This window comes from Battus philenor, unplaced genomic scaffold (genome assembly GCF_028537555.1).
Source record: "Battus philenor isolate CCGP_79_NKW_IND1 unplaced genomic scaffold, ilBatPhil1.0.hap1 SCAF_10, whole genome shotgun sequence".
Classification (NCBI taxonomy): domain Eukaryota; kingdom Metazoa; phylum Arthropoda; class Insecta; order Lepidoptera; family Papilionidae; genus Battus; species Battus philenor.
In genome coordinates, this window is record NW_027181662.1 from 12071710 (window position 1) to 12088115 (window position 16406).

The following is a 16406-nucleotide window of genomic DNA, read 5'->3' on the forward strand; positions in this document are numbered from 1 at the left end:
GGACGATTGCTAATTGAATACTTTGTCGAGTCACTGGTTTTAAGTTCGTACATTTGTTTCAATATAGATATGTAAATGTCAAATACATAAAAGTAAGAAAAAAAAAACACTACGGCGCTACATGTTCTTTGAAAGGTAAGTTTCTGAATATAAGAAAAATATAAACAGATGTGATAAAAACATGTAGAAAACTGAATCATCACATTATTTAAAAAAAAAAAATCATTCGTGTAAACCAATTCGGGTCTATGACAGAACTGTAAAGTCTTGTATTAGAGATAAGTAGTAAATGGTTCAGAGACAAATACGGCAATGGAAAACGCGAGGATGTTTTAAAATGATATCGCACGCAAGCTGCACCGCGGGGCGTTGTGTGACATTGTCTAGCGCCGGCTGACACGTTTAACTTGGTGTGCTGCTTGGAGACCTTCGGCGCACAAGATATGTGATACGTTCTATTTTACAAGTACATACTAAATGGGCCAGCGAACATGTGTGCTTTATACGCTGTTTGCCTGTCAACCGATAGTGTTTTTATATTTTATTATTTAATTTGGCATAGTTTTATAATAACCGTTACTTTTCAATACATCTTAACAAGGCAAGCTGGTAAGAGAGGCACTCTTATGGTTAGGGACAATAACAATCACATCGGGAGTACGTTCCGAGTTCACTGTAAAAGCGAAGAGCCGCTTTCTCTGAGAGCCATGCTATACGGCACACAAACGGTCGTATGACCACAATGTTAAGCAAACCTATGGCCTATACACTGGACTGTTAGACGATTCACCTTGAAAAAACACAGCTACAACCAGAGCAGATATAATATTAGAAACGTCAAGCTCAAGAGAAATTGGTAGTAACGGAATTTATCTAGAAGACGTGAAAAGAAAATTTTAGGCAAATTACAACGCATCATTAACCTTTTATTTAAATTTTTAAAATATGTTAAAAGATTAGTTAAGCAAAAGCCCTCAACAGAAACAGTTGTGGTAAAAAGGATCCTTCACATTGTAAATGAGACATATTTTTTCGAAGACATTTGACTATAGTATGTAGGTGCCATTCTATGTTGTAGGTAGTGACATGATGCTGTTGATGTTAGTACGTAAAAAAATTTGGTACAAAACCATAAATTGTTTATTTTCGCTTGACCATTAGTTAAATTTACATTGAATGCTTACGGAGTGCAAGAAAGAGTAAGCGTATGTGCATTAGTCTCTTGTGTTCCTGCTTTTTAGACAGCGTACAACTGTAACTGTCGCTCCCGAATCAACGAATTCATTATTCGCTTGTATATCTCGGTAGCCAAAGGTACAAGATCCTACCTAATATTTTTTTTAAAAGATAACTTTGTGAATTATGTTATGACTTGTCTAAAATTTTCATACTGCGTTAAAAATTACAATTAAGCAGCAATTTGATCATATACTCATTAAGAGTATATCATAGGCACGGTTTGAACTGAACAGAACAATTATTAATCATATTTACGTTGTTAAATGAAAGCTAAGAACTAATTTGTGGGAATACTTTTGCGGCAAGCTATTTCCGAGTCAAAACAATCATAATAAAAGTTTTTTTTGTATTATCATGAAGTATGAATGAATCTAAGTATTAAATACATTTAAGTTTTTGCTTAAAGTCATGTAAACGGCGTGTATTCCGTGTGTGCGCAACATGCGGCGTTACGGTACGACTCGGCGCGCCGCGACCGACAAACACCGGAAAGTTCACTTTCGATTGACCGTCAAAATTAGAATTTGACGTTGCGTATAAATATTCCACGATGGCCGGCGTCGCTAGGCATTTTCTAAAAGCGTAGATAGTTATCACTTCCGATTCCAACATAATGATTGTCTAAGTGAATACTAATGACCTAACCGACATGTACCGTTTACAGAATACTCAGTGCCTATTAAGTAATTAATGAATTTTGAAACGTTTCATCGGGAGGGAAACATAAAAAGCGGTCATTGAAAAAGCTTGTTGCTTATATAATATATGTAAAGGTTAGCAATTGTCGGAAGCCTGTCTCGAGCCATATACATTAATTAGTCTGTATGGTATAAAAGGGGTAACTGGTTGCAATTTCCTGAATTCAGGTAGGAATTAAAGTAGTACTCATAGTTTTTTTTAACTCTTTTATTGATAATGTGTCTGTAAGAAACACTCTTAGTGTAAAGTATTTAATAAAACTTTTGGAAACGTATCTTACAAGATTTGAAAAGAGAAGTGTTTTTTCTCTAGACGCCCTTGGGTTGGATAGGTAAGAGTTAAATGGTATGAGTACTATTTTGACACAAAAAATTCAGCACTGTTTAGGGGGGCAATCATATAAATGCAAGGCGCCAATCATACCTGTTAAGGTAATTGTGCAAATACGGATACTGAAAACGCGAAGGAAAATCATTAAATTGCAACGCGGTCAACGTTCAAGCACAGCCGGTATTCGCACAACACAACGGTACTTCATATTTAGAAGCGGTTAACGCGCATGGAATAGTGCTCACTGTTGCTCCCGCGGCGTGTTTTTACTTTTTGTTAAGTTCGTTACTGTAATATTCGGCGGCGTTTCGCAGCAGCAATGTACAGTTGAGTGATTAAAGGTGACGCGACCCAATAACGCGTTGCAATAGCGACAATGTGACAGTTAAGGAAATCGGCGCAAGCGACGAGGTGCGCAGAGGTCGTCGCGGTGCCAGATCGCGGCGAGAGTGGAACGGCTGCACAATGACCATAATCGATCGCCCTCGGTGCAGCGCCACTCGTTACGAAATCTTTAACGGCGCGCGCACAATGCGATTCCAATTGCGACCGGTCAAGGGGATTAGATTTACAGAATCCGTAGTTAGATTAGCGTTAGATAATAAATACGCGACACACAGATACGTTCTATTTAAGCTACATGCTATTATTTAGAATAAATGTTATCTAAATATATGGAACTTGGGCTGTTGACTTATTTACATGGTTAATATTATAATGTATAGATCAAACTTTTCTAATTTTCATTTTAAAAGGACAACTATTGTGTTTTTGGGTTTTTCGCAGCCAATATGCATTCCGAGTCGATGGTTGCTTACGTACGTACAATGTTAAAATAATTAAAGATTCAAAAGTGCGTGTAAAGAACGCCTACTTGGATATAGGGTTAAAAATAGTAAATATTATAAAGTGTAGAGAAAACAAAATATCAGATCGTGTACAAAAGGCAAGGCCGCGTCGGTGATGTGACCATTGCGGGCTATGTCTGCATCTCGGCGGCACCGAATCACCCAATGCGCTGGGTCTGGCAAGCTCTCAATAAAGCCCAAATACTGCAAAGCTGATGTTCTCTTGTCAAGTTGTGACTTTCGATTTCTACAACGATCGATTTTTGCAACGTTAAGTATGCGGGCAACGTAAGGCCAGTCATCGTAGCGATCTTCAGGAGAGGCATATGCCTCGCTGTGAGCTCGGTTTATATGATGATGAAGTAAATAACTTATATAAGCCCCTATACCACAATTAAAATAAAGGAACTGAGTCTCTATCGAGTTTTACTGTCTTTCTTAGCGCGTAGCTATAATATTTCAATTGATTTCTAACTTGCGCCTTAAACTTGGTGATTAAAGATCTTTTCTAATCGATATTGCAGGGTTTCCTAATGTTCTTAAGTATTAGATAGCAAATATGAATCGCGTTATATCTGAAGTGAATCAGTCTAGGGCGGTAGACAATTCAGTTGAAATCTAACATTAAAAGCGGTATTTTTTGTATACAGTCATTAATAAATTCCGCAATTAACCTTAGTGGTTGAAATAAATTGATGTATACGTATAATGATTTGATATAAATAGAACAATTAGCCTTTACTTTTGAGGGTTTAGGCAATGTCCACCTAATAATATTATACTAAGGTACTAGATTTTACGGCCATACTGATGTTCGTTGGGTTTAAATACTGGATATTTGTATGGCATTAAAAACAGTGTAACACACACGTAAGCGATTTGCTGACAGAGATGAGTTACCTACCTCACGTATATATTCATTTTTAATGTTGGGGAATATAAGAGCCAAGAGTGTGATCGGGGACAACGTTAGGGTCGAAAACGCAATGTCACCACATCACTGATGGCGTCCGAATTCAAATCGGCGTTCAAATTTGAACTAGAACGCTCCAGAATGATTAACATAAAAAGTATTGTAGCCTTAGCGGCCAGCAATACGTAGCGTGAAAGTAAGCTACACAAAAAAGTACGTAGTGGTGATATCATACACACACATCTTACTCACAACTCGTATTGTATCGTATCGTATTGCAATGAGAACCTTAAAATTCTCCGAGTAGATACTCCGACATAAGCGTTGGCTTGTAATCTGCATCTGCATTGTGGGGACATTGTTACATCAGACGAGGCGCTTCGCTTCGTACATAGCGCACACGTGCACGGGCCGGTGAAAGTTGGGCGCTCGCTCTATCCCAGCTTGACATTTGACAAACTTCCGAACTGAATGCCCAGCTAGTTCGAAATGCCGATGTCGCTAAACGATATTCAATCCACTTGTAAGCGTACAACCGACCATTTTGTTATTGGTAAGCCTTATTATATGGCTTATGAAGAGATAACAACAGCTTTTAGTGTAATAATAATTAAACCGCGTTTTATTTATTTTTTGTTATACATTGTCTGTCGTGGTATAGTAATAAATAGGATTTGTCTTTTTCAATATCGTTCTTTTTGATAACCGCTAAATAGTGAATGTCAACTTCTCGTCTTCGTAATTATAACATTCTTTATCTTTTTTTATATTACTTATATACAAAAACAAATCAAATAAACAATACTAGTTAATTGCAATTTTAATGACAGGCAAGTGAAACAAAAAATATATTTTTTTAAATATTAAAAGGATATTAACGATAAATCGATTTACTATACATACCTTTATCTGATTTAAAAATAGTAGGCATATATTGATCTTTAATTTGCAATTTATTATTTAAAAATACTATGTTAACCATGAGCACTGGTTGTTTCTTGCGAAGCAGTATTATTACAGTACAATGAAATATAAAATCAAGATGGACACACCTTTGATTTACTATTTTCGCAGCGATATTTGTCACTAATCACTACATAGTTTAAGCCTAGATCATAAAAAGTAAGCAATAGCGCATAGGCGAATATTGAATTAAATAAAAATCTAGAGAATATACTTACGTTACTTAAGTACAATTAATCATGATGCTTTATTAGGCATCAGCCTTTGTAAATAAAGTTACCAACATTTTTTTTTTGCTTTCATTTCAAAGTAATTAGTTTTTCGACGTTTTAGAGACATTGGAAATTATCTGCATAACAGTACAATACATAATCATTAATGCGTATTAAAAGTTTATCCAAAGGACATAGTGAAAGCATTGAACAGGTAAAATACTTTTAAGTTCACTAACGGCCGAATGTAAACCCAGTAAAGAGAAATTGTTTTGATGTGTGTTCTGTGAGAAAGCAACAAATCGCACCACGAACTCTTAACATCACTTTCACCTCGTGCATAAACCAAATGTTAAACCTAGTCCTGTGATAGCAATAACATGTACGTACATAAAGGAAACTTTTTGAGGCGGTCGTAGAAGACATGTTAACGAAATATGTAACATATAAAGACAAACTTTGAGTTACGTCAGAACGGTTGCCAGGTTGACAAATCCTAAACGGGCCGTATAAACCAGGACGAGACCTTGAAACATTCACTAAATGCTATCGAGACGAATCTTTTAAGTATCTGCAGCGCGGGACGCCCACCCGTTAGATATTTGTGTATGTTAAAGGAATTTATTTAAAAGAAATATGCGTTAACAAGAAAACAATGGAAAAAAACGGAAACTGGTGTGTTTTCAAACACTTTCTTATTGTTAGGGCAGCGTGTGAGAGTTTATTGAAGGCATGCTGTCTACGACTCTATGCATGTGTTGGCCTATTTAACCAACCGTCTAAACACGATAATTAGAGAAGGATGTTTAGAAACCTACAACGGGATGGAGTTAAGTTCGGCTATGAGTCATTGTGTAGTTGTGCAAGAACTTTGCACAACCGGTCGTCGGAGCCCGGCCGCCGCCATAGCGCGCATAATTCAGGTAAATAGGCTCGGTGACGTGACAATAATTGGATTTATAGCCAAGTCAGGGGCGTACCACTGTAAGATTAATGCGCTAATACTACAAGCACAAGAATCAACCGCTGATTACGACTGACCGAGTAAAAAGGACGTAAATGATAGCGGTCGAAGTTTGACGCTTTGCTAACAAAGGCGAGTAGCTAAACTTCCTAAATAATGCTTCAGTACACGTGATATACTTACGAAATAACAAATTTAACCAGACCATTTAATGAACGCATGACAAAATTAAGGAATATTAGCAATGCCATAATAAAACAACAATAATCTCGATACTTTCTGATTTTAATGAAAAGAATATTGTTTATTCTCGAAATAATTAAGTAAACTTTCCGTTACAGATTTCTTTTACTTTAAATCAAAGATCTGTAACGCGTTTTGCAAAGCAGCATAACGAAAATGTACCGATGTCCGTTCTGACGGCAGTGCAGAGTCGATGTACCCTAAGAACGAAGTGGTCGCAGCGGACTCAGATTTTTTCTCTTTTTACGTGCGATCGAAACTTTTCTTGTTTTCTATTTACCGAACCTGCAGGCGCAGTCTTTATTTTAAACGGATCTCCTCCGGATACGCGGGAAGGATGTGTTTGATGGTGAGGAATTTGAAAATGTTAGTAGGTGTGCTATAAGGAACTACATACGATACGCTCCATTCGTGCTCGCGCATGCTCTTCTGGAAAGCGGCGGACTTGGGCGTCCAGGAGTCGACGCCGAGGTAGAGGGCCGGCAGCTCGGCGACCTTGACCTCGAGGCGCTCAGCGAGGCGCTGCTCGACGAGCGCGCGGGGCCCGCTCGTGAGCCGCGGCTGGTCCCTCGCGCTGCGCCGCTCGGCCGCCAGGTAACCGTTCTTCTCACCGTTGCACGACGTCACGCTTTTTGGACCATCTGTGCTGAGCAATTTACTCTTAACGGTGTCCATTTTACCGTAACTTTTGTACTGCACCGACTCTGTTCCGTTCGCCGTCCGCGAATACTTCAAAGAGTCATAGGCGTCGCTGCCGCTCAGGCTGCCGTTGCCGTACTCGGCTTTGTTCAGGTTAATGTCTCTGTCGACGCGCTTAGCCGTCACTTCGTACCCGTTTCGTTTACTGTAGCGCTCTTCTTGGCTTTGCTTAAGGAAGTTATTTTCAAAACTAGTTTTACATTTAGGAACATTATTCAAGTAATCGCTATAGGACAAGTCGTTACTGTGTAAGCCTTTATCACAGCCTTTATTTAGCGTTTCCTGAGAGTCGATTCCGTTGCCGGTGGAGCGGCCGTAACTAAAACTGGCCGCCTGGCCGCTTTCGATTCTCGGCTCTTTTTCTCGTTCCGCTTCCTTGCTTTCGAATTCGTGTTTGACGAGAGCGACTCGCGACCCTTCCTCGCCGCTTTTGAATTGTGATTTAAGATTGAAATCGGCGGCTGTGATGCCCGTCCTGCTCTGTTCACTGGGCACGGTCCACGTGTCGTGCTTTCTCTTGTCGCTGCTTTTGGACGACCAGGCTTTGGCTAGAGCAGCCTTTAACGCCTCCCGCCGCTCGTGGACACTGACCCTGGGGTACTCGTGAATAGGCACGATGGCGGGTGCATACAGCGTAGACCGAGGCGTCGCTCGCGTTATACGGAAACTTCTGAACTCCCTGTTGAACTCCGAATTTAAAGAATAAGCCGGTATTCTCGAAGTCACCATTTTGAGATCAATATTTTCACTAATGTTGCAATTATAACTAATATTCGCTTACAATGGTTCTTTTATTAGCACCGAGTACACTGACCACATATCGACTCTACCTGCAAAAAAACGAAACCACGGTGGAAACATGTTGAACTGTTGATATTATGTTGACATGGGGTTCGTCGCGGAGGAGTCGGAGGTCTTGGTCCGGCGTCGCGACCTTCGCGGTGGGTGGCGGTAACCCGCTGGTCAACGAACCGCCTGACCGCTTGCACTCGCAGCTTGCATAACACACTCGCAGACTGCCTCTCTTACGCATTTATTTTACCTATCGCGTTGATCATACAATGAAACATGATATCAAAACAATATTTGAATAATTCATGGACAGCGACCGACAAAATTAATAATTAAGCTATAGATTACGATAAGACGTCATCTGTATGTTAACTCGTAATGTGGAGCAGTTACGCCGTATAAGTGCAACAAGTGTCGCCTTGATGGCGTCCCTAATATGGCTACCCGTTGCCATATGGCCTGCGATACATCCTCGACCTCCCCGGCCCTTCTCAACAAACACCGTTGTCGATACATAATACTAAATATTATTACAAGAGCAGGACCTACAGCTGATATCGTTTACTACTAACCAGAACACGACAACGAACTTAAAATTAATACAACGGCGAAGAAATTAAATTATCCTATCAGATAAATAACTAATTCATAATATTATTAATCAGCTAGCAATACACAAGCACCGATGTGTCAAGTCCGGCCCGTTACATTAAATATATCACGGGACAGTAAAGAGCCGGTGCGTTGTTCTCGGGCGCGATATAATTCCGACACTGTTTGTTTAAAGTTAAGAACGAGTTTAGTATCTAGTTCAACACATTTCCACGTTTGTTTCGCTTAACGAACGCACTGCACTGTCGCCACCTAGAGCGCTGCACCGAGCGTATGAAGCTTGGCTAAAGTCGGGTGATCGCGTAACGCTAGGGAGAGTATTGTGCGGCGGCGTGCAGTCGGCGGGCACCGGAAACGAGTGCATGCGTGCGGGCGTGCATACCTTCTCGTAGCGCGCGCGAGAACTGCGTACGGTGTGCGTGCACCGCTGCGACTGAACTGAGTAGAGTGGAGGCAGGCGACGCACGTCGCCGGAGCCCCACCGCCGCCGCGCCTCTCTCCTGCGGTCCACCACTTGTGACTCTAACTCCGAGCACTACGGCCGCAATCGCAGGAGCACTGACCTTCGCGCCAACACTCTTCGCACGCCCTGCACCGACTAATGTCGCCACTAATATAACTAGTCGCGGAAATTATCCTTTAAAAGGAATTGAAACCTATCGGAAACATATATCTAACTGTCCTTTATAAATACGTCATCTGAGAAAAGGCTAATATACGATGTTTGACGATGAACTAAAAATGTTCCGCGGCGAACATTTTCTCTCGGAGAGAGGTTCGTCTGAAGCGGTGTTGCGAATTTTTTGTTGTATGTAGAGCGTTCACTAACGCCCGTTGAGCGGCAAATGCACGAATTTGTTAATTGGCCCGGCGAACGTCCTCACCAACGTTCTTAATGCTTATTTTATGCGAGAAATTTGTGAAAGAGAGCTGTGTACCATCATCACAAGCATGGCTCTGCCTCACCTTAATATTTAGCAAGCAAGCTTATAAAAAACCAGTATGGAGTACCTGAAACAATAAAAAACATTATTAGTATTGTTATACCAAAAGAAACCACAAATAATTACGAATAAAGCAATTCATGAGGTCGGTTTAGTTTCGGAATAATTGCACTTTAATTGCTAAACTTAGCGGTTTGTAATGTGTACTGTTTTCTACGATTTTTTTATTTATGCATTTAGTACAACGATAATTATAGATATGTATGCGTTATTCCTCAATAATTCCGAATGTACACCGGAAGCTTTGTAAATACTTTCTAGCTATAAAACTCGGTTAGTCCTTGAATTTTCATCGTGATTTACGCGTGTGTGTGTGTAGAAATATACTAAGTAATAACTCGTAACTAATATTTTCCAAATTATTTATAACTTAAAAATTTGATTCCGTGCAATTGAAAACTATTTCAATAGTGGTATCTTTTAAGTCATGTTATAAAAGGTATGTTTGTCGAATATGCTGCGAATACAACGTTACTGCATCATAAACAACAACAAATAAGACGGCCGTAAGATGTCAAAGGCAGGTGAAAGTTGAAGAGCTGTAGCATCGAAAATAAATTAAATTAATAGTCGATTGGAAGTGGAAACATTATTTTTTCGCCTACGTTTCGTTACCGAGAACTGCGCAAACTCTGCGCTTTCGGAAGACACGAGTTGGTGCCTTTATGAAACGTTAAAAATAATCGCTTATGAAAAGAGCGACAAATCGTTGTCAGTTAAACTGTGTCCATATTATTTCGTATAGGATGAAGACTGGCCGGTGTCACTTTGTGAAGCTTTGCTTAACACTTCGCTATGAGTAAATCTATCGCCAGTAAATTCAGTGCGCCTTGTAACGGACAATTTGCGTTTCCTCAACTCACTTATCTGTTCGTTCTTTCTTTGTGGGTCATGAAAAAATACTTAGTTTTTTTTGGTACCTGCAGAGTAGATCTCACTTTACCAATTCGCCTAAGTCCTAACTATCCCTTTGCTGGTAATTTTTCTTTAACACCAATGTACAATGTATTTAGTCTACTTTTTTAGAAACCCATTCAAGTGTAAACTTAGCCGCTGTGAGCTAAAGAAGTTGCATTACCGCCTTGGAAGTAACAAAACATGGGCATGGGATTCACTAAAGCATGGTATAAAATGTCTCCTTAATATAAAATACTTTGTCATTAACTGTTTCTTTTGTTGCAGTACACGAGATGTGAAAGTGAATGTTCGTAGGCTCAATACAATTCCAAAGTCTTAATTCTAGTAAGCATTTACAACGTAGTTTTAAATCGTAAACTATCGTAATATTGAAAATTATAAGCTACTACCGCCGGCCTAGCAATGCTGATTTCACGAGAATAGCTGGCCACAAAAAAAGGATGCGGCAGTTGCTCTTTATAAACTAAACAAAAATGTTTAATGCATACGCTGTGACATCAATCATGTACATATATTTAACATAGATCTATCGGTATCATTTAATTCAATAAAAATTGTTGTAAATACAAATAAATTACAAAAATTAGAATAAATTTTCAAAGATTGCAATTGTTTCCAAAACAAAACATGCGTCGCGTATGTTTATCTAGCAACGGACCCTGTGTAAGCGTAGCATTTGTCTAGCCTAAAGCTCTGAACGCAGCGATAGCCCCGGGTAAAGGTGTTCGATTATTTAACACGGCTGGATTAATATTTATTTACGTGCGAGATAAACGCGCGGCTCCAGCGGTCGGTGCTCAGTGGACGGTGATGTGTGTCACTGACAATGATCATCCGCTCGTATGGTTCCATACCCACGGGCTCTTAGGCTGTATTACGCTTGCTTGACCTATCGATAATTCTGTAAATAGTTCGTTTTTTGTTCAACATAAGCTCAAAGAAAACAAGAGAGCGTAAGTTGATACTGAAGTTTAAAGGTGATTTAGTTTTTAAATGTCGAGGTTGTAAATTTTATGCGATTGCTTGTCCTTTATCTGCAACACACGTTGAGATTCTGCAAGTGTGTTCAGCGCAGCGCATTTATTCATTTGGCTTGTACCTGGAAGATTTTTATGAAACCTCCAAGATATAGCATATGTTTTCTTACTGCTGAAATGATGATGTCTATTATTCTTGCATATTTTTATTTTTTTTTTGAAATTGTTGACATTGTATATACCATTATAATTTATAGTTCGTATAATCAGAACAGAACAAATCGAGTGTAAATGAATTAGCGACGTACACACAAATGACTCTTCAAAGTTTAGAGACCTCGTGGCCTAAAAACATGTCGCCGAAAGGCATTCTTACTGAATCACTCACCGCTGATCGTCCTTAGGACCGTGAGGTTTAAATCACACTCAGCACATGTTCAATCTGAGGTATTGTTTAATTCGAACGTATAACTGTATTAAATGTCGAACAGAAATTTATTTTCAGTCATGATTTCGATTATTTATTAGAAAATTCGATCATCGGACGAACGCGCCTCCTTTAAATCGTCAGACCAAATAGTTTGTTCATATTCATGGCAAACAATGCATGGGAACCAGTCCGTAGTGAGAAATTATACGAGCTATGACAGAGATACATGACTTCATAACTATATATATTTTACAATTTTAATGCTAGGCGTGTTAAGTAGCTGCTGTGTTGTGTTTTTTAGACGAAAAAATATTTACTTAACATATGAAAGCGAGACTCGTTAAAATAATAAAGAACATTACGAACCTGAAATTGTGATATAAATTCGTGACTACAAAGTCATCGTTTACTAACATGATATAAAGGCGCCTCCGTAAATGGTTCTCTAGAACCTGATCGGGTCAGCACGAGTCAAACACAATCAAAACAATCCATCAAAATAGCAACCGTACATGGACTTCCCGGTTCGAGCTTAGGGGATACCACGCTCTCTTTTTGTAAGCTAATTCTTTTTTTATGCATTTATTTATATTAAACAACTAGAAAAACAAAGGCTAAAGCATGCGCGGGATAAGTTAGAGCAGAAGAGACGTTAGACATTACAAAAGTTAATGCAATAAGAAGTAAGTTAAACTAACGGTTCTCATTAATCATCGAGGTCAAAATCGGTCAAACACAAGCAACGCACAACCGAACATTTTTCTTAATTGATTCGTCATTTATTCTGCCGCTTCGAACCGATTGCTCCGATTTAGGAAGTTAAGATCGATTCGAAGACGAAAAATTCCACCTTTTTATATTCGTAGTCAGATAGAAAGGCTCTAATTGCGAGCGCACCATTATGTATATTTATTGGTGGTTTAAAATTGATTATGTTCACGAACACGAACTTCTAATTTATTCAATAGCAATTAATTTCTTTCTCTTAATAATGTTTACAGTTGTTAGCAGTGCCGAAATTAGTCGTAGAATCAATAAAAGTATAATGTTTTCTCACGGTCATTTCGTTTTGCTTATATGATGTGAAATACATTTAGAAAGATATTAATAAACTTTATTTAAAATGTAAATCTAGTTATAGTACAGAACATGTTTTAATTAGGTATTAGTTGTATTAGTGGTTAAAACACATAAATATGCTTGCAGAGTATACCAAAATTTTAAGTATTTATAGATTAATCGCGACTAATCGGTATATTCCCTAATATATGGATAGACGCATACGGTACAGCTTCTTGTGCTGTTATTCTCTCATGCAAGCACTACATCGATTGTTTAAGCAGAGTTGAAAGTGGTCCAGTGCATGACCGTTCTCTAATTTAAATACGGGAATTTCTGAGAATATTTAAGAGTTCAAAGGCACGCTTGGCAGCAGATTAAAGCAATTAAAAAAATAGATTATTCAACTTATTTCTACAAGTATTGCAGAAAGGTTAAGAAGACATCAATTTAAAAATGGAGGAATGAATATAATTTTTTGACCCTTTAAAATTAAACACACAATTAGTAGTAAAATTAATAAAAAACATAAAAAAATGAAATAGAAATGTAGTATTATAACAAAAATTAAACATTTATGAAAATGAAAATATTAAATGCGTTTTTACAAGCAAACATTACTGTAGGGTTAAAGTTTTAGTAATGTTAAAGTAACGAATATCTCTTAAAAAAATAATCAGTGAAAAAAAGAAAAATTGTAATTAAAACGAACGGTGAAAAGGAAGTTATGGGTTGTATTTCATTTTTGCAAGAAATGACCTTCACTTATAAAATTAATAACATATATAAACATGTAATAGCTTTGGCGGCCGTTAATCTGTTACTCAAATAAAAAAAAATAGTGTTATAAATTAATTACCAGCTGCAATATGGTGATGACATACATCGGAACTTTTAATTATACCTAAATTTTATTTTTATAAATAGCTCGTGCCGAGGATCTGTCGAAGTAACTAACTGTCGGCTGATAAGCCGTATAATTCGTCGAACGAAAACTTGTGTAGTAGTAGACAGACGCCTTGTGCGCCTTACATGGCTTTAAAAACTTACTACATAAATATATATCTATAAGTGTTTATACAGATATGTAAAGATCTACATTATAGAATTTACTTGAGCGGTTGAAGCACCAGCTAACACCTAAAGAACTGATAATTTTGTCACGTTTAGTGGTTTTTAAATTACGTAACTTGTTCCGTTTCCAGTTACGCCTACTGATTCCTATGCGACTGACTTAACGCCGCGCTTGAATGGTTATTACTCTAAAAATTATTAAAGAATACCATTTCCAATAATTCAAGAAGAGAAAGCGTGATCAATATTCCTTAATTAGTCTAAGGATGGTTTCGCATCATGCGTATGAAGTGGTACGGAGGAATTCAGTCCGTCGACCTGCTTTTAAATGATTTTTCCACAAAGACGTACCCGTTGCAGCTTCTTGGAAGCACAAAAAAGATTCTGTACGAGTTTATGACTCACTCCCTGTACTGCCTTCCATCCAGGCATTGCTAGCAACGCACGGTCGGTATCAAATACGAAATGGGCGTGATTCACAATAATTACGTTGCTCAGCAAATAAAATAGCAAAAGAAAAATAATGCAAAACAGGTTTCGGTTGCTTGTTCGAATGATGACTATCGTGAAGAGAATAACTTCAAACCTTTTGATACGTTTTATAGTAATACCAAAATCAATGTCTTCTGTTCTCCTTAATAGCTATTAATAAAGTGATAAAACACTGCACAAGGCCTTGTGGTGCTGTATAGTTTATACTTTCACGATTTCAACCGTAAAAAGCCATAAATAGATTTGAAGTCGTATCTTTCTTAAAGATATTTTTGCTCGAGAACGGAATGAAACGTATATATTCTCATAAGGAGTCTTCGAAACTATAAAACGAGAGTAAAGCTGCTCATTAATTAATGGTAAAAGCGATGAAGGTAGGCAAACACGGGCGATGGGCTCTTAGTCGTTGAGTTACGCGAAGTCCGCAAACAGGCTTTTCCCAATACAAGCCTTTATTAAACAAGTGTAGGTAATTGGGACAGAAAGCTGTCAGTGCCCGCCAGTACAGTTGGTTTCGTCGAAGTGGTGCGTAGGTGTCCACGCCGCGAGATGCGCGTCATCCTTCATACACAAGATTGCTCGTTCCCATAATTTAAATTCGGGGTCGCTGTCACACTTATGATGGGCGATTAGAAAGGAGATTGCAATTGTATCGATATGTAAAAACGACTCTCACGTGGGAGGCCCGCACTCGATCGTAAAAATTAAAATTTTTATTTAATTGACGACAGCGTTTTTACTTAGAGATCATTAATACACGCTAGTGACACTAGGTGATATATGTAAAAATTAAATATAGATAATTTAAAACAAACTAAAGTCTTTTCTATGGTAATTTGATTTTATTAATAAGATCGGTATGCGTATGGTAAGGTACAATTCAATACAATTTTTGAGTCGATTTCATAATGTAGGCAGAAAAACCGAAAAAAATTATCTGGAAAACTCAGACAAGGTCCAACCAGCGTGAAATCAAATGCGGAAACGTTTTTTTTATCAAGGTTAAGCGATTAGTATTATTCACGCATCACACCTTAAACTTCAAGTATTAATCATGGCAGGGAGGAGTTTGCGGCACGACTTTCGCTATTAATATTTGTTTTGACAAAAGGGAAACGGTGTCACGTGCGACGACGGAGTGCAGACAATGTGCAGCCGCGCGGGGATAGCAATCAAGGTCGCAAAGAGCCGCAGTCGTTGAAATCAAAAGTGATCACGCTCCACGCACGGCACGAGCTCTCTTATACTCCTCTTCTCTATACGCAACTTTGGGCTTGTGAAATAATCTAGCGCATAGGTGATGCAACGACGCATTCAGTTTTTATTGTAAAATATCAAACATATTTCCGAAGTTTTTTGAAGATCGGTTAGGGGTAAAATAGTGTCGATATTCTTTTGATCACTATACCCAAAGACAGATTACGATTAAAGTAGTATTTTTAACCGACAAAAAATAAAACAAAAATTATTGTATTTTCAAATATGCATATACAAATGCGGGTTAAATAATCTCGTTTTGTATATTATTTACTAATAGCTGCTTTGGTATTCTGTAAACATAGAAATCGCTTTGTTACCAGTAAACAATTGCGACGCTAAGGTGAACCACACATTATTAAATAACGAGCAAACCTTTATGGCTGCTGGCAGTTTGTGCACAAGTCATGACTTTAATCGTTTTATGAGTTAAGTGCGTACCGGTAACGAAACGGGCGTGCTGTCCGATAAACACTTCCGCGAACGCTCAGCCTAAAGATCGCGGCATTCGAGAGACGACTGGTATTTGGGCGCACTTGAAATAGCACGTCCGTTTCGTACCTGTTGTTCGTTATGATAGCCGCTACGCTTCCAAAATTCGCAAACGCCTGTGTGCCCTTGAGAATGAGCCGCTGCGATAAGTTCGTTCTTCCGTAAACGTGATACGGTCCTAATGAAACG

General features: G+C 38.4%; 1 protein-coding gene across 5 annotated transcripts in view; it reads right to left on the reverse strand.

Annotated features, from left to right (window-relative positions):
• Positions 1-16406, reverse strand: part of LOC137924110 (dual specificity protein kinase CLK2-like) — a 70634-nt gene that overhangs the window by 20408 nt on the left and 33820 nt on the right. The window contains exon 1 of one of the 5 annotated variants that reach the window (XM_068767449.1): positions 6809-8034. The exons of 1 other annotated variant lie outside the window; for it this stretch is intronic. In XM_068767449.1, coding sequence (XP_068623550.1) covers positions 6809-7839 — 1031 coding nt within the window. In that variant the 5' untranslated portion in view covers positions 7840-8034. Of the gene's footprint in view, positions 1-6808; positions 8035-16406 lie in introns of those variants that run through there. 3 more of the 5 variants (XM_068767439.1, XM_068767465.1, XM_068767483.1) reach the window with 3 other exon arrangements.